Source organism: Oryctolagus cuniculus, chromosome 5, assembly GCF_964237555.1.
Source record: "Oryctolagus cuniculus chromosome 5, mOryCun1.1, whole genome shotgun sequence".
NCBI lineage: Eukaryota > Metazoa > Chordata > Mammalia > Lagomorpha > Leporidae > Oryctolagus > Oryctolagus cuniculus.
Window position 1 is genome coordinate 52,178,893 of NC_091436.1, and position 26,163 is coordinate 52,205,055.

The following is a 26,163-nucleotide window of genomic DNA, read 5'->3' on the forward strand; positions in this document are numbered from 1 at the left end:
ATAAGGGGCCGGCGCCGCGGCTCACTAGGCTAATCCTCCGCCTAGCGGCGCCGGCACACCAGGTTCTAGTCCCGGTCGGGGCGCCGGATTCTGTCCCGGTTGCCTCTCTTCCAGGCCAGCTCTCTGCTGTGGCCCGGGAGTGCAGTGGAGGATGGCCCAAGTGCTTGGACCCTGCACCCCATGGGAGACCAGGAAAAGCACCTGGCTCCTGGCTCCTGCCATCGGATCAGCGCGGTGCGCCGGCCGCAGCGCGCCAGCCGCGGCGGCCATTGGAGGGTGAACCAACGGCAAAGGAAGACCTTTCTCTCTGTCTCTCTCTCTCACTGTCCACTCTGCCTGTCAAAAAAATAAAAAAAAAAAAAGAAAAAGAAAAAAAAAAAAAAGAATCCAAATAAGGAAATATAAAAATTACAGCTAAAAAGGTCTTTAAAAAAGTGTCACTATTAACATTTATATAAACAGCTTATTTGTTATTAAGTTGTATAATAGTCTTCCAATGTATTAATGATTATTTTTCAATGCATATTTTATTGTCAACAGCTAGTTTAGGGGAAAATTATTGGCTACTTCTGAGTCACATATGAAAGCTTTTATACCAGTGATATAATTACAAGGTTATAAAGCATGCCCTCCAGTGCTCGCTTCGGCAGCACATATATAAAGCATGCCCTCCAGGGGTTTTCCTGAGTTCTTTCAACTGCAACAGCCCCTTAGAAAAGTTTTGCTCACACTGACACTTAGAGGCCTTTTTTTTTTTTTTATCTCCTTATTTTTACTTAAAATAATTTAATATTCCACTTGACCACTTATGGTAGTCTTCTTAACCTTCCATGTGTTGTTACCAGAATTACTGTGTTTACAATTTTATCTTTCTTTTTGTCACTTTCCCAAATAACATATGTTTGTTTGCAATTCCCTTGTATGTCTCAGAACTGGTATTATGTAGGATAGCTGCAATTGGACCTGTTCCAGGTTCCAAGACAGCTGGTATTTAGATTCATTGAGAAGTACAAGGAATGTTAAGAGGAATTCAAATATTGGGAAACTGTACATTTCTGTGTATACCTGCATTTCTTACATTCCACCGAATTTATACAATTTATGTTTCTTTGTGATCTATTCATTCATATTGTTTGCTGTATTACTGAAAAATAGAAAAGTGAGATTTGGAGTTTTGAATTGTATTACTGACATAAGTGAAAAAAATGATATAGTTGCGACTCATCATCCTTGATGCATTTGCAAGCTTACCTTGTCTGACAGCCAGTGTGGTAGTATACACCAAGAAAAGAAGGATGTAATTGAGGAAACTCTGGAAGACTGGTGTGTTGGCATGGAAATCTTCTGCTAGGTACTTGCTGGTCAAGCCAATTCCACAAATAAGAAGGGATAACACCTGGCCCAGAGCCACAGAGATTAACATCTCCCTGAGAAATAGAGAGAAACACAGCAAAGATCAGCAGGAAGTCATTAAAACAATAATAGTTAAAATGTATTCAGCACTCCTCCTGAACACTGGAGTAAGTGCTCTAAATACATGTCCTTTAAGTCCATCACAATAATCCTACGAGGAGGATGCAATTATTACTGAGAATTTACAGTGGTGGGAACCAGTGCTTAAAGTAATTATCATAGTCACATTACTAGGAAGTGGCAAAACTGGAATTTGAGACAAAATATCTCCAAAGAAAGTTGGCTTCTGGACTGCACTCTGGACCTGTCAGGGGGAAATAAACATACTGACACCCATCATTTTGATGCTCACTTAGCGTTAACCAGGTGTTTGGTGATGCCCAGAGAGTAGCTGAACATTGTCTAGGAGGGACCATATTTCAGGATTTTGTACCAATACATTGAAATCCTGGAGCTGGAATCATACAGGTGAAAGGGCTCTAGGAACTCCTGAAAACTAAAAAGGGCAGCCTCCTGCCAGACCCTGGAACTCAGTTAGCTGCAGGAAGTTTTAATAAGCATTAGATCTCTAAGCACTGGCCTCTCTTTTGGCCAAGTTATAATTGCCTTGGCCTACACATTAAAATTGGTGCTCAGAAAGAGGCTTCAGTACTATGATGGTGTAATGAAAGCTTTCAGATTATGCATTTTCTGGGGCTTTTTCATAGCCACTGCTCCTGTAGAACATGCAGTGAAGGCTATAAGCAAGAATTAAGGCATTCATCTTTCATAGAAATAAAATGTCTACACTCACTGTACAGTCTCACACATACACACGCATACACACACACACACATTTTGACATAGGAGAAGCCCTTGGAAATACAAAGCAGATTTCTACCTGCCTTGAATGTCTCTTCTGATTCTCCTGGTTTATTTATAGAAATAGCAATAGAAAATAAGCAAGCACTTAGTACTTTTAAACCAAAACATTTTAGGCAGAGGATTTGCAATGTTATAAGCATTTCTTCCCCCATGGCTAACATGAATCCATTTTTCTGGAAGCAGAACAGAGCCCTGGACAGTACTTTGGGGGTACTTTGCCTCGAAAAAAGAAAATTATCAGGCCCAATATATTAAGTCCATCTATTTCCATGAGGAGGAAAACTTATGGCAAGGTTTATGCTATCATGGAGGACACTTTTCAAAGGTTGATCTCTTTCCCCTGACCACTGAATTCAACCTGTATACAAGAGTCAAAGACATACTTTTTTAAAGATTTTTTTATTTATTTGAAAGGCAGAGTTGGCCCCACCCACCAAGGCACAGCACCAGCCCCTCAAAGGCATATTTTTAAACATAAGTTTAAAATATCAGTTTGCTGCCTGAACTCCTACAACAGGATGCAGTGATCTGTAAGGCCCATGGTAGACCATCTGCAAAGACAACAGCCTTTTCAACATTCATTCTGCTCCCCCTAAAGGGAGGTGGGATCTAGTTTTCGTTCTCTGGAAGCCAAGGAGGGCTTGTTTTGACCAACAGAAGGTGAGGGAAGGAACATCATGTGACCTCTGGGCTGAAGCCATAAGAAACTGTGCAGCTCTCATTTTTTACCTCTTATGATAGAATTTCCATGTAAAGAAACTGGAAGCAGACTGTTGAATATTGAGAGATCGTGTGGAAAGAGAAAGAGAAGTCTAGTCATTGCCTGAGCTAAAGTGCCAGTCATGTCAGTGAGGACTTTGGATCCTTCTGCCGAAGTCAAGCTATGCCAACCCACGCCTCATGGAGCACAGAAGAATCATACTGAGATTGCAACCCAACTGGAGAACTGTGAAAAACAATCAGTGATGTTCATTTAAGGCCTGAGGTTTTACAGTAGTTTGGTACACAGCTATAGAGCAAATAATTTCCTGAATGCACTCCCTCTACTCTTACCATCTCTGCACCTTCACCCCCCCCCCCCCCCCCCCCCGTTATTCCTCTGTGAAGCCAGAGCTGCAGGCAGAGACCCACTTGCACTTCAACAACGAGTCACGGTCTTCTTTTCCTGCATTCCTTTGCACATGTTATTATTTCTAGAACGTTCATTGTTCCTTTGTCAGGCTGACTCCTATTCATCTTTCAAGATTTGGCTCATATGTTCCCTACTGTCTCTTCCCTGGGACACATCACCTTTATTACTTCTCTTTCACTGCATTGTAATTGCTGCTTTTATGCCTCTTTTGCCTCTGCCAGGCTATGAAGTCTGCACAATGTCCTGCATTCTATCTACAGTTGGGCAATATCATTCAGGAGACATAGAGAGTGGAAGGATTCTGAAACAATACAGAGGTAGGTGTAGGCAGATTTTTGTAACAAAAGGGTGATTAAAAAAAAAAAACATAGAGGTAGAGACAAGCACCAGAACTAACTCAAGGATGTTAAGAGACTAACTCAAGGCTACTCAAGAGAAAAGTGATCAACTGACAAAGTCATGATTAGTTAATTTTAGAAGAAAGCTGATGCTTCAGGTATATTGAACTTGCGCCACCAGATGAACTTCCAAATGATCCAGCAGCATTAGGAACACAAGATCAGAGTTGGGCAGAGTCAGCAATAAGGAGATACTTATGTGGAAACTGTACTCATGAAAGAGTTGGTTAAAGTTCTGGAATGTGTAATATCACCAAGGAATCTAGGGTAGGAGAGAAAAAAAGAGGGCTTTGGGGATAATCCTTGGGGAATCCCAAGATTGCAGTTGGGAGAGGAAAAAGAATCAGATGACTGGAATCGGAAGTGGTTAGAGAGTGAAGATGTCCAGGGTAGTTGTTTGTGTCAAAGAAACCAAGACAATAGATACACTTTTTAAGGAAACACCTTTATTTTATTTTTTTAAAAAATTTATTTATTTGAAAGGCAGAGTTACAGAGACACAGAGTTAGAGATTGGCCGGAGCTATGCAGACCTAAGCCAGGAGCCAGGAACTTCCTCCTGGTCTCCCACACAGGTGCAGGGGCTCAAGGATTTGGGCTATCTTCCATGGCTTTCCCAGGCCATAACAGAGAGCTGGTTGGAAGTGGAGCAACCAGTGCCCATGTGGGATGCCGGCACTGCAGGCGGCTGCTTTACCCGCTACACCACAGTGCCAGCCCCAGGAAACACCTTTATTATTTAATGTTATTCAGAGGAAGCAAGATTGACAAGAGGTGATTTATAGTCATTACCAGCCCTTAAAAGACCAGTGTTGGTTAAGAGGAGAATATCAGAGCAATATTGGTGCCATGGAAACCAAGAGAACAGAGCATTTCACTGGGGAATAGTGTATAGTGATAAGCTGATAGGAATCGGTGAAAAATAAAAGATGTTGAGCTTGAAGAATTTTGAAGAATCCAAATAACTTTTTTAAAAACTTTTATTTAGTAAATATGTTTCCAAAGTACAGTTTATGGATTACAATGGCTCCCCCCCCCCCATAATTTCCCTCCCACTCGCACCCCTCCCATCTCCCGCTCCCTCTCCCATTCCATTCACATCAAGATTCATTTTCAATTCTCTTTATAGACAGAAGATCGATTTAGTATATATTAAGATTCCATCAGTCTGCACCCACACAGAAACACAAAGTGTAAAATACTGTTTCAGTGCTAGTTATAGCATTACTTCACATTGGACAACACATTAAGGACAGATCCCACATGAGGAGTAAGTACACACTGACTCCTGTTGTTGACTTAACAATTTGACACTCTTGTTTATGGCGTCAGTAATCTCCCTAAGCTCTAGTCACGAGTTGCCAAGGCTATGGAAGCCTTTTGACTTCGCTGACTTCGATCTTATTCCGACAGGGTCATAGTCAAAGTGGAAGTTCTCTCCTCCCTTAGGAGAAAGGTACCTCCTTCAGAATCCAAAGAACTTTTGAAGTTTAGCCACCATGTAATACAATAATAAAACCAATTAAATAGTAGTGTCCAAATGGTTTTTAAATTCATTTAGAGTAGATTCATGATTATCCTATCACTGGGTCAGTCTTGATGATTATTTGCATAATAATGGACAGTCCAAGGGGAATAGAAATGGGCAGAGTTAAGCCAAGTATGTCAGAGAGTAGCTCCTGGTACAGAGGATATCTCTTGGAGAATGCTGTGTACAGTGTATCCCTTTGGGAAAATAAGTGAAAGTTAATGCTGTGATGTGTCGATTCCTACATGGTATTCAAAACCTTGGCAACATATTATGCTTTCCCTGAACAAAATCAAGCCATAAAATGATATTGTTTACAAAAAATAAGTTTTCTTTTGTATATATGCCCATATTCTGTAAACTAGTGTTCTCTAAGCCATACACTCCACATGCAAAGATGAATAAGGTACAGTCTTTGTTGCTAGGGATCTATCAAACCAAGATTTTGGAGCAAGGTTCCCAAACAACTTAGTACAAAATGGAGCCAGTTGAGGTGACATAACAATAATAATTCCTACTTAATATGTTCTTACAATGTGGCAAGTCCTGGGCTTAAGTTAAATGTACCATTTTATTTAATCTCAGAATAATCTTATCAGGCAGATATTTTGTTCCACTTTATAGATAATTAAAAAGATACTTACAGAGGTTAAGTAACCAGACCAAGGCTACAAAGCAAATAAGGAAAGAGTTTGGATGGAAATTAGGTTATACTATTCCAAATCCTAGCTTCTTAATTAATATGCTATTCTACCATTATGCTGCTTCCCCACCCCCAAAATGGCTCTTGCTCTCATACAGTGCAGAGAGTATAGTGCTAGAAACCTAAGTGGCTGGTTTCCAGAAATATTCTGGAGAAGATAAAGATAAAACATCTTGCCAGACTGAGTCTCTGGTGAAAACCCTTCCACCAAGGTTATCTGTTACGTGTGCCTTTCAACAAGAGGTTGATAAAAGCCTATTCTTGTTTCTTTAGCTGAACAAAATAGCAAATCTGCTGTATTCAATTTTTGCTTTTAATTAGTGGCATGCCATTCAGCTGTCGCTGGTGTGATTGGATAGAGAATGTAAATTATGATTTTATCGGTTATGCTAATGAACAAGATGTGCAAAAGGAATTTTTGATCAGATTAGCTCATTAGTACTTTCTCAACTGCATGCAACTAGATGTTGTAGCTATTTGCAGTCATCATATCTGAGCTAGTTATTAGCATCATAAAACAAAAATAAGTAAATAAATAACTAAATAAAAATTTTAATAACCTTTAAATACATTAATGGTGACAGTGGACTGACCATTCTTCGGTCCTATCATCTTGCCTCCATTGAATTCTTTTTTATGTAAGATTTACGTATTTATTTATTTGAAAGTCAGAGTTAACACAGAGAGAGAAGGAGAGGCAGAGAGAGAGAGAGAGAGAGAGGTCTTCCATCCGCTGGTTCACTCCCCAGATGGCTACAACTGCTGGAGCTGTGCCAATCCGAAGCCAGGAACCAGGAGCTTCTTCTGGGTCTCCCACACAGGTACTGGGGCCATCTTCTATTGCTTTCCCAGGCCATAGCAGAGAGCTGGAGCAGCTGGGACTCGAACCAGTGCCCATACAGGATGCCGGCACTGGAGGTGGCAGCTTTATGCTACTATGCCACAGCGCTGGCCCCTGAATTCTTTTTTATTCTGTATTGGTCCAGGAAAAATTCATTTGAAGATGCATTACACAGAAATTTTCTCCTTATGCTCTCTTCTCTTTTAGGATCTCTGTAGTCCATTTGCTCTTACCTTATCCCACTTAACTATATTCTTCCTCAGGCTACCACTACAGTTGATTGGGATCTTTTTGCCTAAGTCCTTGTTACATGATATCCTCTTTAGTCACTACCTGCTTCCCAAGCTTCCCATTGCTGAGTCAGATGTCCTCATTTGTATGTCCCCATCTCTACTTGCACTTACCCTGCCATGACCAGAGGGAATATATTTTACTCATTATGTTCCCAGTACTTCCATTACTGTTGGGCAGAAAGGAAATAGATGATCAATAAATAACAATGAATGAACAAATTTATGAGTGAACAAATATTTGTAAATTAAAAGGGCATAGTCTTGGGAAGATTTGAAAGATGGCTGCTTATCTTATCTTGAAAAATTACTATCCCTAAAAGACAAAAACAATCTTGTTTTTACTGTATTCCATCTGCCAGTTAGACACTGAGATTAATAAGCCATTTTCTGGTGGTACATTTCTGAAAAAGCCTGTTAAGGTGTTATCTTTCAAAAAATGATGCTAAATATGGTACTGGGTGGAATTTTGCACAGCATGCTGTTGGTTATTCATATAGTATACAGAATAGCACAACAGATGCATTCTACCATAAGATACACAGTCCCTATAATTTTAGTAGCAGAAATGGAGAGGAGGGTATGATACACATTTTCATCTTATTTGTTTATGCATTTAAAAGGACATCCTACCTATTTTAAATTCAGAAGGACTAGACAATGAAAAATGCATGAGTCTCAGTAGAAATAGTGCTGCTGGAAGCTGAATACCTGTAATAATAGAGCTTGTATTCATAAAGTCTGACATAACCATTATCATTGGCACTTTGTTCTGTTAAAGAAACAGACTTTAGGATTTTGCAAATAAACTTGTATTACAAAAGATATATTCAAAATAATAAGAGTTAAAATATAGATCAGATTGTTTTCTTCTCTTAGTTTTAAGAATACATCCCTCCAAATGGTATGACGAATTGTATGAAATATTGAGAAATTTCAAGCTAGTGTTACATAATCTTACTGCTTTGCAATTCTTCAGTATGAGTGAATTGATTATGCTATCATCTTGAACTAGAGTGAATCCACCTTTCATCTGACCCCTATTCCCAGGCAATTCATGGCAGATCTGAGTCAGCATATGAATTCAGATGTGCATATATATTTACTACTTACTTCCTGTACCAAAACCAGTACCATTCTAATGTGTCAGAAACATGTTCTACTATGGTCTTTGACAAGATTCTTGTTAGTAGAAGTTAGGTCATTGACTTCTAGCAGTTCTTTGCCTAAAGGTTTTATCGATTCAATCATTAACTGGACTTCTCTGTAATAAGATTATTAAACAAGAAGTAAATATACACTTCTGAAAGTTTAACATCAATTGGGATTTTCTGTCTGAGATTCTGTATTCATGGAATTGAATCTATCCTTTGGCTCTGTGGTAGCTATTGCATTTGTTTTTCTCATTAGATGGAAGAATCCCAGTAAGTTACAAGGAAACCCTCCTAAACAGACAGTTTTACCAGGTCCATGTGGTACTAAGTGTAAGAGATATTTGAAACTGTTGTGTGAAAGGGTAACTCATAAATACTCATGGATGCTGTATGTTTTAAGTCCCGACAGGCAAAACATAAGAGTGAAAAGGTATCAAATAGGGAGTTAGATGCCACTGGTTACATGGGTTTTACTAATTCAAAGCTCTATGATCTTGGATATTTCCCACTCTGGGAGGATTTCTCCATGTAAAGTATGGATATTATGACTGGTGTCTATATGCATGACACCTCCAGTGCTCTGTTTCAAATTTGTTTGGTCTCACCCAATCTCCAGAATCTCTTGTTATTTTCTATAGTCAGTGTAACTGACTACACGGATTAAAAATAAAATTATATGGGCACAACTCAAGGGCCCCGTGCCTCATGCTAACACCATGTACCTTATGCCTTAAGTCCTGGGGATTCCAAGTGAAGATGAGGATCAGTTTGTGGGAATCTACTTGGGGCTCACTCATGAGTGACTACAAGGTATAGTGGAATTATTGCACTTGAGCAATAGGGAACTCTAGCAAATAGACAAATTCTTCCTTCATCTTCCCCCAGGAAAGTTGTACTGAGGAGCAATCACTCACGCAGATTCTTTGAATTTTAATCTGCCTCTCAAGATGCTCTGTTGTGTACTGTGTGCCTAGGTATCATCTCTCCCTCTTTCCTTCCTCAATCTAGCTCCTACATATTGCACCTAGTTAAGAAATAACATGCAAGCCTTTGTCCGCTTTCTGGGGAACTCAGGTTAAAATAATGAGATTTATGCTTCCTTCTACTATCTAACGCTGACTTTCAGAAGACATTGGTGCGTACATATCAATTCTTGAAATGTATATATTTGATCTTAAAGTCTATTATCTTTGTATATTTGATAAAAGTCTTTGGTAGCTGAGTTATAGCTCATTTTTTACACGCAAATTTGGTGGATTCAGGAATTCACCAAAGAGAAATAGAAAAGTAAGAAGCATATTCCAAGACCTGCTGGCTAGAGTAATAAATGCTTGATCTTGCCTCTAACAGCTGTAGAGGGGCATAGAACAAAAATAAGTGATACCATCTAAAAACTATGTACCCCAGTATATCTACATAAAGCTGCTATCTATTATTGGAAGATTTCAGCATTTAAAATTAGGCAAAGCAAATATGAAAAGGTTTTTTGGAGAATGTAATTTTGAATCCTTTAAAAATAAAACTAACTGGAAAAATTCAATTTGACATTAAGAAGTTGGCATATCATGGCAGGAAAGGGAAGGCTGTGGTGTCTGGGAGTCAGGGATCAACAAAGAATCATTTGGCTGGCCAGGAAGAAATCACAATCATAAAGGAGGTGGGTAAAGAGAGGTAAATGGCAGAGGGATTTAAAGAGCAGGGCAGAGTTTTAATTCAGCAGGGTGCATTTCTTGGCATTTCTGAGCAGAAAAAATAAAGCCAGCATGAACCATAATGTCCTCACATTTTTCTGCTGGTTCCATCAATTAGAATCAAATCCTGCTTTCATTATGATGAAAAAAATTTTTCAACAAGAGGAAAGATTGATGAACTGGATATCTCTGTGCAAGTGAGACATCCTCACTAACTCCATTAACTTTACAATGTAAGACAGGCTAGATACATTTGCACCACTATCCCAACATTGCAAAGCTGTAGTTTCTTAAATATTCAGTGTGACTTTCCATGCATCTTTCAACATTATCTGCTAACAGAAGACTGAATTTTAGACCCTGCCATCTTGATTTCTCTGGTCTTAAAATTATCTTAACAACCACATGAAGAATTTTTATCCCAGTAGGATAAGGAATTTAATCACTGAATTACTAAGAAGTATTAATTGAGGCTGATTAAATAATTTTTATTAGATTTAATGAGAATGTTTAAAAATGTGTTGCATGATTTTACATCTCAACTGTTATGGCTACTGAAGCTTACAAGTTGCTTGTTAACACCGTGTCAGGCAATATCTTAAGGTATGTTGTATACTTACAGGGAAATCCACCTATGATAAAAGTGGAGGTAAATCCATACTTACAACTATCTTGTTTTAATTACAAGCTTTGTTTAATATTTTTGTTACATATAATTAGGTACTGTGAATCCCTTTTGATAGCAGAACATCTACTCCTATGTCACAGAATCTCATATAGCTTTAAAGGTCAGCCATGTAAAGGAGTCAGTCACAAAATCTACAGATTGCATGAGTTCCTTTATATGAATCTCCATGAATCAATAAATGCATGAATCAGACATGCATAGGGCTAGGGGACAGGGAAATAAGGGATGATAGTGAACAGTTATCTATTTCTTTTTAAGTCAGTTCCAAAACTGACTGTGATGTTGGTGCACATATCTGTGTACTAAATATTAATATGTTAAAAACCATTTAATTGTCACTTTAAATGTGTGAGTTGTATGGCGAGTTGAATTATATCTCAATAAATTTGCTATTAAAAGAAAGAGAGTGCTGGCATTGTGGCACAGCAAGTAAAGCTGCCACCTGCAATGCTGGCATCCTGTATGAGTGCCAGTTCATGTCATGGCTGTATTCCTTCAGATCCAGCTCCCTGCTAATGGCCTGGGAAGAGCAGCAGAGGATAGCTCAAGTGTATGGGCCCCTGAAACCCATACAGGAGACCTGGAAGAAGATCCTGGCTTCAATCTGGCCTACTCCTGGCTGTTGTGGGCATTTGTGGAATGAATCAAGGCATGGGAAATCTCTGTCTATCTCTAAGCCTTGAAAATAAATTTTCAAAAAACTAGAAAAGAAAGAAAGAGAAAGAATATCTAAGAAAAAAAGAGAAAAATTTAAAGGATAAGAAAAATTAGATTACACAAGACATTTATTCAAAAAAGAGAAAAAATAAAAGAAAAAAGACTGAACCATCTGAATTACAAATTGAGTGACTTCAACAGGATCAAGTTATATGTTACACATTACCCAACTTTAATTACTTTATTATTCTTCCCATTTATAAAAATAAAGGTTTTTTTTTTTTTTTGCAGATAAAGTAACAAAAATATTTTCCTCCCACAGCCTAAAAGATTATCTGTATTTCCACTGGGATGTATACACATCCCACTTGGGAGAAAACTGACTTAAAAGATAAAGTTTTAATCATTTGCAGCAGGTAAGAATCTTTGTTATATTCTTCCAGAGGTATTGTAAAAGTAAAAAGTGCATGTTTTGAAATGGAATAGATCTGGATTTGATATTGCCTTTGCCACCAAGTATAAAATGGAGACAATGAGAGAGAGAGAGAGGTAAAGTACATTAAATTAAGCAAGTATATATAAATTGCCTCCTACAGTATCTGGCTCAAGGTAGATACACAAAATAGTACCTCTTATAACATTAAGTTCAATTGGGATATCATTACTCATTGATTTTGAATATATGTAAGATTGCATTACTATCCATTTAGAAGGAAACAATGCTAACCTGCATCTCAGGTTTATTTTCTTACTAATAAATGCATTCCCAATTTGCAAAGTTTAAAGAATTTCTGACCTTCAGAAACTGGGGAAGGAAAGGAGAAAGACATGAGAAATATTTAAGGAGTCCTACATGACATGACTGTTAAGAAACTGACAGATCTAAGTTTTAAATGGGAATTTCTGACTCTAGTTTTCACACTTGCTAACATCTCTGCTTGGAGAGTAGGAGAGAGGTGGTGACCTTTCCAGGATGACTGTGTTGCTGTTTTCTTCATGCATTTTTAAATGACTGACATTTTTCATTACAAACTGCTTTTAGCTTTTCATTTTGAATTATGTTAGTGAACCCTGAGACCAAATGGCAAACATTTAACTTTAAAATCTATTAACTAAATAAAAACAAAGCATGCAGAGGACTGGCAGTTCATCTTCTTTTAAAACTAAAAAAGTAGCAAATTCCATTATTTTATCACATATTCGACAAATTTTTATGCACACAGTATAGTATATTTGAAGTAGAAAAAACTGGAAAAATTAGACTGCACTAAGTGCTGAACTTTTCCACACACAGTTAAAACCTGTTTGAAAAATGTATAATCAATCAACTGAGATCATTAATTATGTCTTTTACTTGGAAGAACATGCAGGGAATTTAGGATAAATAAATAAGGAAGCCATGCCTCATTTTAGAAGATAAATATACCTGGCTTTTACTTTTAACTGGCAAGAGATTCCCTTAGTGTAGGATAACTGACATTTTTCTTATAGATGACTACAATTGCGCCATTCAAGGATGTGACAATAAAGGAGTAATTTTATCTCAGTACTTGTGACAGACTGCCTTGAAAAACACCTCTAAATTATATCAAAATCCAACTTTTGCTACATGAACTCAACAAAATTTATTTTTGAAGAAACGGCCTCTTGCAAGAATGAAAAGTGGATATTTACCATAATTATATCTTACAACAACTGGAACAAAATTTGACTTGTTGAAATGTCTACCATAGTGATAATTTTATCAACAATAACAAAATTCTATTACTGCCACTCCTGCTTCAGGGTTAAAAGAGGAAAATGTAATTAGAAGAAAATTATGCTGTAAAATAGGAAATCCCAAAAACATTCTCACCAACCTTAATAATGGATAAGGACAGAAGGATATACCAATGGGAGAAAGTTCTGGAGGCAGGGCACTCAAAGAAAGATGCTGAAAGACTTGATGGGGCAGGGAGAACTGAACCTGGAGGAGACTGACAAAATGACAAATTGAAGTTGATGACCTTGTAAAGGATGACTTAAGTTGGCCCAGGAGAATAACATATTCCACTGTCTCAAAAGCTACCAAGACCAAGCATTGTGGTAAAACATCAGGCAGGGATTCTAAGATGGCTAAATAAGGAAAAATGTGTTGATTTTCACCAGATGGAAATAGCAGAACAAAAGAGGGGGAAGTGTATTTCCAGGGGAGAGTTAGAGAGATGTTTGCAGTGGAAATTCTACAGAAAGGAGAGGGACACTGTGGAGCAACACGAACAGTGAAAACGTACAGCAGTGAGTGAGGACGTCACTCACAACTACTGCAGCGGGGGCTTGGAGGAGACATCAACTTCTGAGCTGAGAGCAGACTGTGGCAGCCCATGCTACTGGTAATATTGCCTGAGGAAGAACCTTGCAGACAACACTGACTTTGAGTCCAGCCTGGAAATCCAGCAGGGGTTGGGGGATGGGCAGAGTATCCACCTAATCCAGTGAAGGAAAAGCACATTTCTTTATCCCCATGCCTCCAAAGACTTTGAGTTTGGCTGGGAGGTTTGACAGGGGGCTGGGCACCCACTTAGGACTATGAGGAGCACCTATCTAAACCTATCACAGGCTCTGGGGCTCAAAATGCCAAAGTGGAGCACCAACAGAGAGCTGGCTCTGGGAACCCCTGTATTCTCTCCATGGATGGGGCAAGCTCAAGGAGCTGAGAGTGTATCTTCTTCCCCCCATGACTGTGGGAGCCTTGTGCACTGTTATGGAAATTCACTGACTGCAGAATAGTGTGTGGGGTGTAGCTGGGTCTGGGTAATAACTGTTGTCTGGCATGAGTCTAAAAACTCCCTGACTGCCTAGGGTGGGTCACTGCAGAGTGTTCCATGCTTACACTGACTATCACACAGATCCTTTGTGTGGTTCATGTACCAGTGTAAGTGGGAATTGTACCCACTATGGGCTAATGTTGATCACCTTGGAAGAGAGCAGGTGAGGTTGTGGTTATACCAACAGACATGATCTCCTTGTTGACAACAGAGGAGCTCTACCATCTCCAACTTGGGTGTCACCCTGGATTTTCACCCCACACTTGTACATTGACCAGAGCTCCTTGGCCCCATACAGCTCATGCCTCTGGGAATTCACTGAAGGAGCAGAAACTCCACTAAGCCAGAGTCATATTTAAAAGATAAAATCCATCAGAAGAGAAAACAAACAAGTGTTTCCACAAACACCTAAAAATAAATGCTGCAAAAATAGAAGAAACAAGAACAAGGAAGACAACATGACTCCCCAAAAGGAACACAACAACACTTTATATTAGAATGTGAAGACAAAGAAATTGATGGAATGCCTGAAAATGATTTGAAGAGGATGATCATAAAAATACTTAGAAATAGAAATAAATTCATCACATAAGAAATTAATACAAAGTATGAATGAAAATTCTGTCAAAAAATTGAGATATTGAAGAGAAGTCAAACTGAAATAGTAGAAAGGAAGAATTCAATATGTCAAATAGAAAATATAGTGGAAAGCCTAAGTAACAGACTTCATGAGGCAGAAGAAAGAATATCCGAGATAGAAAACAAATCCTTGGAAATATCTTACTCAGACAAAAAAAGAAGAAAAAATTAGGGAAAATGAAAATAGTGTTAGAGACTTATGTGATACTATCAAATGACTAAACATATGTGTCTAAGGAGTTGCAGAAGGCATGGGAAAAGAGAATGGATTAGAAGGCCTATTTAGTGAAGTAATAGCAGAAAACTTCCCTAATTTGTAGAAAGAAACAGACATCCAAATACAGGAAGTATATAAAACTCCTAATAGAAATTATCTGAAAAGATCTTCACCACAACACATTATAGTCAAACTTTCAACAGTAAAACATAAAGATTCTAAAATATGCATGAGAGAAATGTCAGATTACCTTAAATCCTATAGGCTAGGATACAGTGGAGAAACACAGTACAAGTTCTAAAAGAAACTGTCAACCCAGACAGAATACTATACCCAGCAAGGCTTTCATTTGCAAATGAAGGTGAAATAAAGACCTTCCAAAACAAACGGAAATTGACAGAATTTGTTACCACTTGTCCAGCCTTACTAATGATTCTCAAGGAAGTACAACACACAGAAACAGAGAACTATAGTTGTCATTATGAAAGAATGTGGAGGCTGGTGCTATGGCATAGCAGATAAAACCATTGCCTATGGCAGCAGCATACTATATAGGTGCCAGTTCAAGTCCTGGCTGCTGCTCCACTTCCAATCCAGTCCCTGCTAATGCGCCTAGGAAAGCAGCAGAGGATGGCCCAAGTGCTTGGGCCCTTGCACCCATATGGGAGACCTGGAAGAAATTCCTGGCTCCTGGCTTCAGACTAGATCAGTTCCAACAATTCAGGCCATTTTTGGAGTGAACCAGTTGATGGAAGACCACTCTGCCCCTCTTTTCTCTCTTCTGTCTCTCTGTAACTCTGACTTTCAAGTAAATAAATAAATCATTTTTGTAAAAAAAGAAATAATGTGAAAGCAGAAAATTTCCTAATAAAAGTACAAAGGAAATCCAAAGCAAACAATAGAAATTTGTAAGGAAAAATGATAGCACCAAATCATTACTTATCAATAGTAAACCTGAATGTAAATGGCCTAAATTATCAAATTAAAAGTTACAGACTGGCTGAATGGATTAAAAAATAAGGCCCATCTATATGCTGCCTACAAGAAACACATGTCACCAACAAAGATGGTGAAAAAATGGAAAAATGATATTCCATGCTAATGGAAAGCAAAAACGAGCAGGTATAGCTATTCTAATATCAGATAAAATAGACTTTAACACAAAAATTGTAGAAAGAGACAAAGGGTGGTATTAGGCAATGATTAACTAATCAATTCAACAGGAGGATATGACTATAATAAACTCACATGCACCCAACAGCAGGGTGCCTGGCTATTTAAAACAAATATTACTGGATCTAAAGGGAGACACAAACTCCATGGAATTTTCTCTAGGATATGCTATATTGTAGTCCATAAAGGAAGTCTCATAAAATTTTAAAAAATCAAAATAATATCATGTATCTGCTCTGACCACAATGGAATGAAGCTGGAAATTGACAACTTAAGAGCTCTAGAATATATGCAAACACATGAAGACTGAACAACATGTTCCTGAATGAACAGTGGATCATAGAAGAAATTAAAAGAGAAATCAAAACATTCTTGGAAACAAATGAAGATAATAGAATGTATCAAAACTTATGGGATACAGCAAAAGCAGTGTTAAGAAGGAAATTTATAGCAATTACAGCCTACATTAAGAAATTGGAAAGGCATCAAATAAATGAGCTATCAATGCATCTTAAGGACTTAGAAAAACAACAATAAACCAAACCCAAAATTAGGAGAAAAGAAATAATTAAAAGTAGAGAAGAAATACACAAAATCAGAACAATCAAACAGAAAAATACAAAAGATCAATGCAGTGAACAGCTGTTTTTTAAAAAATTGATATATCATTGGACAACTAACCAAAAAAGGAAGGAAGAGACCCAAATAAAAAATTAGAGATTGAATAAAGACCTTTGCAACAAAGAAAAGCCCAGGACTGGATGGATTTACTGCTGAATACTACCAGAAGTTTAAAGAACTAATTACAATCCACTTGTAGAACAGTTTATCCAGAAGGAATCAATTAGTAATCAGATGGGGGGGATTATTTTAGACTTTGACATTGGAAATAAGGGAATAAAATAACAACAAATTTGACAGGAAAATTATAAACACAAGATACTATGATCATTTTTATTTAAAAAAAATGATCATTCCCCTTGGAATTTATGTTCTGCATGAAAGAGATTCATCTGTTGTCTTAGTCCACTTTTTTTTTATTTTTTTTTTGGACAGGCAGAGTGGACAGTGAGAGAGAGAGACAGAGGGAAAGGTCTTCCTTTGCCATTGGTTCACCCTCCAGTGGCCGCCGCGGACGGCGTGCTGCGGCCGGCGCACCACGCTGATCCGATGGCAGGAGCCAGGAGCCAGGTGCTTTTCCTGGTCTCCCATGAGGTGCAGGGCCCAAGCACTTGGGCCATCCTCCACTGCACTCCCTGGCCACAGCAGAGAACTGGCCTGGAAGAGGGGCAACCGGGACAGAATCCGGCGCCCCGACCGGGACTAGAACCCGGTGTGCCGTCACCGCTAGGCGGAGGATTAGCCTAGTGAGCCACGGCGCTGGCCTTAGTCCACTTTCTGTCAATATAACAAAGAGACTAAGTAATTTACACAGAATAGTGGTAATTGAGGTTGAGAACTCCACCAGTGTGATGCCAGTATCTGCACAGCATCTGGTGAGGGCCTTCCTGCTGCATCATAACATGGAGGAAGGTATCACACTTCAACACTGAGCAAGCTGCTAGTTCAGCTCATCTGTCCTTCTTAGAAAGCCACTAAAGTTATCATGTGGTCCTCACTCTTTTTTTAAATTAATTTATTTATTTGAAAGAGTTACACAGAGGGAGAAGGAGAGGCAGAGAGAGGGGCAGAGGTCTTGCATCTGCTTGTTCACCCCCAATTACCTGCAACAATTGGAGCTGCACTGATCTGAAGCCAGGAGCCAGGGACCTCCTCTGTGTCTCCCATGCAGGTTCAGGGGCCCAAGGACTTGCGCCATCTTTTACTGCTTTCTCAGGCCATAGCAGAGAGCTGGTCCTCACTCTTATGACCTTATCTCATCCTAACTACCAATCACCCAAAGACTCAGCTCCATATACCACCAACATGAATTTGAGGATTAAGTTTCTAACACAAGAACTTTTGGGAAACACATCCCAACCACAGCATCTGTTTTTACATGAGGAGATGCTGGCAAGGCAACAACTGAAAACCCATTTCAGGACCTAGGTTGTGGGAACCACTGGTACTTTCATTAAGAACCGAGAAGATAAAAATTAAAGGATCACCTTTTTTTTTTAAGATTTATTTATTTTTTTGAAGGCAGAGTTAGAGAGATAGAGAGGGGGGCAGGGAGAGACAGAGACAGAGAGAGAGACAGAGAGAGAAAGGAGAGAGAGATTGAAAGAGAGAGAGAAAGAGAGATGGGTCTTCCATCTGCTGGTTCACTCCCCAAATGGCCGCAAAGGCCAGAGCTGGGCCAATTCAAAGCCAGGAGCCTCTAGGTCTCCCATGTGGCTGCAGGGGCCCAAGCACTTGGGCCATCCTCTGCTGCTTTTGCAGGTACATCAGAAGTGGAGCAGCTGGGACTCCAAGTGGCAGCCACATGGGATGTTGGCTCCACATGCTGTGGCTTTACTCACTAAGCCACAATGCCAGCCATGAAGGATCAGTTTGTAAACATAAATTGTATTCTAACCTTTTTCCAACTTGAGCTGCTTGTGAAATAACTGGTGACAGAATGAGGTGTGATCTGGTATACCTAGCTCTGTAAAATCCGTTGGAAAGGGACAAGTCATTGTACATTCCCAACTTTCTTCAGGGCATCAGTCTAGCCTGCCTTTTTCACAAAAGTCCTTTTGCAATGTGGGCAGTGGAGAAAGCAGTCATGTTTTCCAGCTGAAATCATTTACAAACCACTTTTCAGCAAATTTAATGTTTATCTCTCCCCACCAAATTCATTTCTTCAAATCCTACCCTTTCCCATGTGAAGGTTTTAGAAGGTGGGGACCTTGGGGAGGTGATTAGATAATGCAGGAAAGCTTTTAGTAATGGGATCAGTATCCTTATAAAAGGGATCCTGGAGAGCTCGCTTGCTTTCTTTTGCCATTTGAGAACACAGTCCGAACTTGAAATCAGGAAAAAGGCCCTCACCAGAACCTGATCATGCTGACACCTTGATAATAGTCTTCCACCTTCCAGAATGGTGAGAAATACAGTTGTTGTTTATACACAACTCAGTCTCTTGAACTCTGCTATGTTAGTCCAAACTGACTCAGACACACCTTTACTTCTTTTTCTTCCAAGTCGGGACTCAGGAAAATTCAGGTCATTTCAGATCTTTGACATATTGTATCTAGTTCACCTGTCTTACCTAGTAAAGGCTGTAAAAATGTTTCTAACCTGTCCAAGAGCACTGAGAGCATCTGATGACTATATGGCAACATAGAAAATAGAAGAATATTGCAATTTTGTCTTTCAAATTAGAAAGCGGAGTTGGCTCACCCAGGTTAAAAAAAAAGTTAAAGGAAAAATAAAATTTCAATACCTAAAAAACTTCAATTTAACTAAAAATTTAGGTTATTATTATTTTTGTTTCTTTTGCTAAAGGTATATTTTCTACCTACATCTCTCCTTGCCCTACTGCTACCCAACCCTCCTTCCCCTTTCCTGTCCCAGTTCTTGGAACCACTCATTGCTCCTTTGATATAACAGTGGCAATGATGCATCCTGGTGCCTAAGAACAGTGTCAAGGCTTCATGGAAGCTTCAGAACTCTGAAAACCAAGAGGGCAGTGTGCTTGCTTCCCACTTATAACTGCTTCATCCACAAGTAAACTGGGATTGAGAAAATATAAGGAAAAGATAGGTTATTTTCTTCTGTTTTCAAAAGCCTACCACCTTGGAAGATTTCTGCTACATTAACCTGATACATGGGCAACAACAACCCAAAAGATAGCTCTATGCCTCTATTGAAAAAAAAAAAACTATTATGCTAGTATCTTTCCAATGGCACTCATGTACCCATTTGGTGCCAGGCCTTGTAAGATCATGTTCATGAATACTAGTTGGATTCCAGTACAGTATGTGTAGTCCATAAGAGAAAAACAATTTGCAAACAATTTAGTATTTTGAATTATAACTCAAAGAGTTTCAGACTATACCCTTGGTTCCCATGGTAATCTAAATCTTTCATTGTTAACTGTGAAAACAATTAAATAGCATCTGAACATCATTGTATCATTTCCTTTCCTTCACTTGTGTGTGTGTGTGTGTAGCTGTGTGTGATGTGTTTGAGTGTGAGATGAAAAGCAAGAGAGGGCTAAAAAATATCCCTTTCTTAAGTATAAGTGAATTGATATGAAATACCTATCTCACCAGTGCACACGTTGCCAAATAGATTAAATTCAAATGAATTGTGCATGACATGCATAATGATGAGCACACATTTTGTGTTCCTTATTGCTCCTGAGCATCAGTTAGTTTATGCACAAATGGATTGCTTTAGAAAGAGTACTGTAGGGTCAAATAACTCCACTGCATCTTTAAAGTAAAAAATAGCAAATAAAATGAATCAAGGTGAACATATAAAATGATGCATGCATTCTGCTGAATTTTAACTGAATTCTAATTAAATTACTTGGAGCAAGATAAATTAGATTGTTTTTCAAACACATTTCAGATAAACCTAATGAAGTTCTATGCATGAAAAAGGCAACATGGGTCTTGTTTACTGACTTGATTGCTGTTATATTCTCTTGGAGTGAAGAAGAGGTCAGGCTGACCTTGAGTCATTTTTTCCTTGAGTGAAACAGATACTACATTAACTTCAGAAAAGATTGGCTAAAAAGAGGCTAGGTCCTACTTTATATTGATAGTAAAACAATTTATTAAGGGACTCAGTTTTAGGAACTTCTCTTTATATTTTTTCTGTAATATTTTGAATTCCTTGGCATCAGAATGGTTTCTACTGAAAAAGGAAACAGAGGGTACTAAAACATAGGATCCTTCGTGCATCCTCCCTTTTGTTTCTGGAATCCCATGGAGGAGACTATGTCAAGGGTAGGGAAGGCTAACATTTGTAAGCATGTAGGGGAAGAGCACAGAAGCCAAGTTGAAGGAAGAATTCTCAAGAGTAGGGAGGGCTTTACTGGTGACAGGGACCCAGATCCACCCCATCATTCCACTCTGGGGAAGTAGGGTTATAGACAGGAAGGAAGAATGGCTTAGAAGACCATATAGGGAAGGCATATCCAAGACTCAGGGCTTTCCATCTGTATAGATTTCTGTGGCCAAGCCTGGCACAGAACCTGCAAAACTTCTGGATTTCCAGAGACATTGAAGGCTTGGAAAATATAGATTCTGGAAATCCAGTGTGTTTCAATGTGTATAAGATGCTGAGCCAACTATATGCCCCTAGAAAATGGGTAGAGTTGAAAAGAGAAGGAAAGGGGGGAGGTTTGGGGTGACCCTCAACTGGCTGAGAATTTCCTCTGAGTCTAGCACCAAGAGAACTTTGAGTCAGATTTAGTTTCTTTTCATCCCTTTGGATTGGAGTTGGGAGATTAAAGTCTGAGATGGTGGGAAAGGGACAGAAAAGAAAGACTTACAATGCTGAAAAATACTTCAGCGATGTGATACAGGATGAATGAGGCATATCTAAGGGATTATGTATAACAATGTCTGGAGAAACAACTATTAATTTGACAAGTACTCATTTTTCTAAAACAACATGTAAAATAAAAGGACAGTGGGTTAAGGATCTACATAAGTTACCTAGCCATGAACAAATTGATATTGCCTAATATATATTCTAGTTTCATAGCCAATCCAAGGAAGGTGAGAAATGAGGCCCTTTGAAGAACCGAATGTGACGGCTGCTGTGATACATATTTCATAGAATGTTTTCTCACAGAGTTTGCTCTTTTGCACATTTCCAATGCTGTCTGAGTTACACTAGTGAGGGACATGAGAGACACCAGTTTTCTCACTAACTTGTCCTTTCATGTTTGGTGCATAAAGATTTGGTTTTGTTGGAATTTCTAGAATGCATGTGAAAGCAATTTCCCATCTAACATTTTTTGAAAGATTTATTAAAAGTATATGACTGGCGCTGACGCCGCGGCTCAATAGGCTAATCCTCCGCCTGCGGCGCCGGCACCCTGGGTTCTAGTCCTGGTCGGGGCGCCGGAATCTGTCCCGGTTGCCCCTCTTCCAGGCCAGCTCTCTGCTATGGCCCGGGAGTGCAGTGGAGGATGGCCCAAGTGCTTGGGCCCTGCACCCCATGGGAGACCAGGAGAAGCACCTGGCTCCTGCCTTCGGATCAGCGCAGTGCGCCGGCCGCAGCGCGCCAGCTGCGGCAGCCATTGGAGGGTGAACCAACGGCAAAAGGAAGACCTTTCTCTCTGTCTCTCTCTCTCTCACTGTCCACTCCGCCTGTCCAACAACAACAACAACAACAACAACAACAAAAGTATATGACTGGATATAGAGCAAGGCTTTGACTGGTTTGGTTGTCTTTAAGAATTAAAAAGGAAGGGTAGAGGTGGATAGGTTAATGAGAGACAAGGCTCTGTCCTCTACTAGGATAAAAATTCCTTAAAGATATAAATACTTTGGTTCAATGATAATAAAATTGGAAACTGTAGAAAAATTTATTCCTACCAAGGTAAACATATGCTAGCATAGATAACTAAAAATCTGAAATGGAGACAATTAAATAGCCCAAAGGTATTTTTAAATGGACTATATTAAATGCTTCACCACTACCAGAACAATTTTTTATCTATGTCTCTTCAAAGATGAAAGAGTTATATAGAAAAAGAACAATGTGCATGCAAAATAAGGTAAATGCAGACTATTGCTAACATCAGTAGAGCTACAAAGAGTAGCTAAGGACAGTTTACATGCTATATGCTCACAGCAAGGCATGCTGGGGTGAGGCTGTGAAACCACGTCTCTCCATATTGTTTGCTCATCAACATCAAACCCTTTAGTCAATGAGATGGCGATAACCTAATAGTTAATGACGCTAAGTGTCCCAATCTTTCCTGAGACCCAGCACATGGAGTAGTATCCAAGCAACTCAGTGTTCTGCAGGATCTCTGGCAGAAGTCAATGTCCAGCTACTGGACCTATGAGAAATACCTGCTGGGAGATAGTTGCCCCAACTTTGTGACACAGGTTATTGACATCAAATGACATTCTCCCTCTGAGAGATGTTTAGGGATTTGATGAGGCAAATAAATATACTGGAGACAATTGGGTTTTTGTGTAGTGTATTTTGTTGTAGTGAGTGTCAGAAATCACCAAAGTGTGCTGGGCAAGCTCTAACCTCCCTTCATTCCTTGGGCAGTAAAGGTCTTCTGAGTGTTTAGAAAGCAGCAGGTGTTTAATCTGTACACACAGAGACAAATGCTGAACTGCAACTGGACTGTGGAGCAACTGGGAAGTTCAGCTGGCCTGAAGAGCAGCCAAGCCAAATGAAGGGTCTGGGCAGGATCCCCCACAGCAATCAGCACAGATGGCCCATCCCCACATCTAAACACTTCCAACGGTGCAGATTTCACAGCGCTTCAGTCCTTGCCTTTTCCCCCATATGCATCATTTTGTTAAACAACATAAACAATGATTCTAGTGTAGAAACATAATACAGAGCTCAAGTAACACTGAAGTTTCTTGAATGGCATTTTGGAGAGTTTATGTTTAACAAAGATTTAAAAGCTAGAGAATGATTTTGAAGGAAAGAAAAATTATTAAGGCCTTGGTTTCTTAGCACATCAGTAATGAAAGAAATATAGATGAAATTTGGACATTTTGAGTTTCAATGACTCTCTGGCAAACTTATACACTAAAGACGGGAGTGTGTGGTAGAATGCTTTTCAAAGTGCCTATCATGATGCCATAGCTATTTAAGAAATACAGATCATGGGAACAGTGTAGTGGTTTAGTGAGTAAAGTCACTGCCTGTGACACTGGTATCTCATATGTGCAATGGTTCCTGTCCCAGCTGCTTTACTTCTGATCCAGCTCCCTGATAATAATACCCTGGGGAAAGCCCCAGAAGATGATCCAAGCGCTTGGGCCCTTATCACCCATGTGGGAGACAGGAAGAAGCTCCTGGCTCCTTCAGCCTGACCCAGCCCTGGCTGTTAAAATCATTTGGAAGGTGAACAAGCAGATGTAAGATTCACTCTCTCTCTCTCATCTCTACCCCCTCAGCTATCACTCTGACTTTCAAATACATATTTTTTTAAAAAGGAATATAGATCATAATACAGGAGAGTTATTGTCCTCATTAGTCCAGAGAGAGGTGATGTTGTTTTTCATGATCTCTACCTGCCTGACTTTCCACCTACTGACTTAGCCTTTGTATAACTCCTGTGAAGAAGTAAGCTTTCTAGGGGCTGGCACTGTGGCATGGAAGGTTAAGCCTCTGCCTGCCATGCTGGTGTCACATATGGGCACCAGTTTGAGTCCCAGCTGCTTCATTTGCAATCCAGCTTCCTGCTGATGTGCCTGGGAAAGCAGCAGAAGATGGCCCAAGTGTTTGGGTTCCTGTACTGATGTGGGAAATCTGGATGGAGCTCCTGGCTCCTGGCTTCAGTCTGGCCTAGCACTGGTCATTGCAGACATTTGGGGGAGTGAACCAGCAGATGGAAGATCTCTCTATAGATATCTCTCTCTTTCAAAAAAAGCTATACTGAAAAAAGAGAAGTTTTCCAACTTTGCCCTTTCTTTTGACCAAATGAGAAGTAAACATTTACATTTTATTCTATGGAGTGAAAATATGAAGGAAGAATTAACAGAGAAGAAGCAACAGAGGAGGAGGAGGCATTAGCAGAGACCCTGATGTTCATTTCTGCTCCTTTATGGAGGTCTTGAGAACCACACAGTTCATTTCTGAGCCATTAGCCTATCATGCACATCTATGAGGGATTTTTGTTCAAGTATTCTCACTTTCTAATCCCTGGTTCCACACTTCAAGGCTTGCCTCATAGAATGATTTTCAGAAAACAGAGATAATCATAGAGCTGACATCCTATGTGTTGTTGACCACATCAAGTCACTTTGGTCTGGTCTTTGGCTCAAATTTACCTTCAGATTGCATGTATCCAACTCTGTCTACTGTATGGCAATGCTCTGGGACTCAGAACTGCTTACTGACCTACCTTTATCAAACACCCGCTACTGTGAGTAGGTTGTCTGTGGATCAAGTGAATCAGAGCTGGAGGCAGCCAGCATTTCTAATTCCCTGTTACAAACTGGACTTTACAGGTGATTAAGCAAGTGTTCCAAAGAGGAGAATTTCATAGTAAGTAATAAGATAAAGGACTGTGGCTAGCGCCGCAGCTCAATAGGCTAATCCTCTGCCTGTGGCACCAGCACCCTTGGTTCTAGTCCCAGTTGGGGCGCCGGTTCTGTCCCGGTTGCTCCTCTTCCAGTCCAGCTCTCAGCTGTGGCCTGGGAGTGCAGTGGAGAATGGCCCAAGTCCTTGGGCCCTGTACCTGCATGGGAGACCAGGAGGAAGCACCTGGCTCCTGCCTTCGGATCAGTGCAGCACGCCGGCCATAGCAGCCACTTGGGGGGTGAACCAACGGAAAAGTAAGACCTTTCTCTCTATCTCTCTTTCTCTCACTTTCTAACTCTGCCTTTAAAAAAAAAAAAAAAAAAAAGATAAAGGACTGTAAGGCACAGCAAAAGGACTTCTTGAAGCAAGACCTTTAGCTGTCTAGCAAGGAGTTCTCTAAGGCCAAACACCCCCTGTAAGCGGTTCACCTTTGTACTTGAGATCAAGTCTTGTTCTTCACAGGTAATTTCTTTCTTTGGTGATACTGTATTGTACTTCTCCTGATGATAGATATTTTCAAAAATTTTAAAACATTTATTTATTTATCTGAAAGGAAGAGTGAGAGAGAGAGAGAGGGATGGAGGGAGAGGTAGAAAGAAAGAGAGAGGGATTAGGAGAGGAAAGGGGGAGGGGTGAGGGAGGCGGAGGGGGAGGGTTGGGAAGGGGATGGGGGAAGGAGAGGGAGAGGGAGAGGGAGGGAGGGAGAGAGAGAGAGAGAGAGAGAGAGAGAGAGAGACCTTCCATGCAGTGCTTCACTCCCTAAATGCCTACAACAGTCAAAGCTAGGCCAGGCTGAAATTA

General features: G+C 39.7%; 1 protein-coding gene across 7 annotated transcripts in view; it reads right to left on the reverse strand.

Annotated features, from left to right (window-relative positions):
• Window positions 1-26,163, reverse strand: part of SLC35F1 (solute carrier family 35 member F1) — a 632,790-nt gene that overhangs the window by 187,785 nt on the left and 418,842 nt on the right. For all 7 annotated transcript variants that reach the window (XM_051854382.2, XM_051854383.2, XM_070073671.1 and 4 more), the window contains one exon: window positions 1,252-1,427. In XM_051854382.2, coding sequence (XP_051710342.1) covers window positions 1,252-1,423 — 172 coding nt within the window. In that variant the 5' untranslated portion in view covers window positions 1,424-1,427. The remainder of the gene's footprint in view (window positions 1-1,251; window positions 1,428-26,163) is intronic.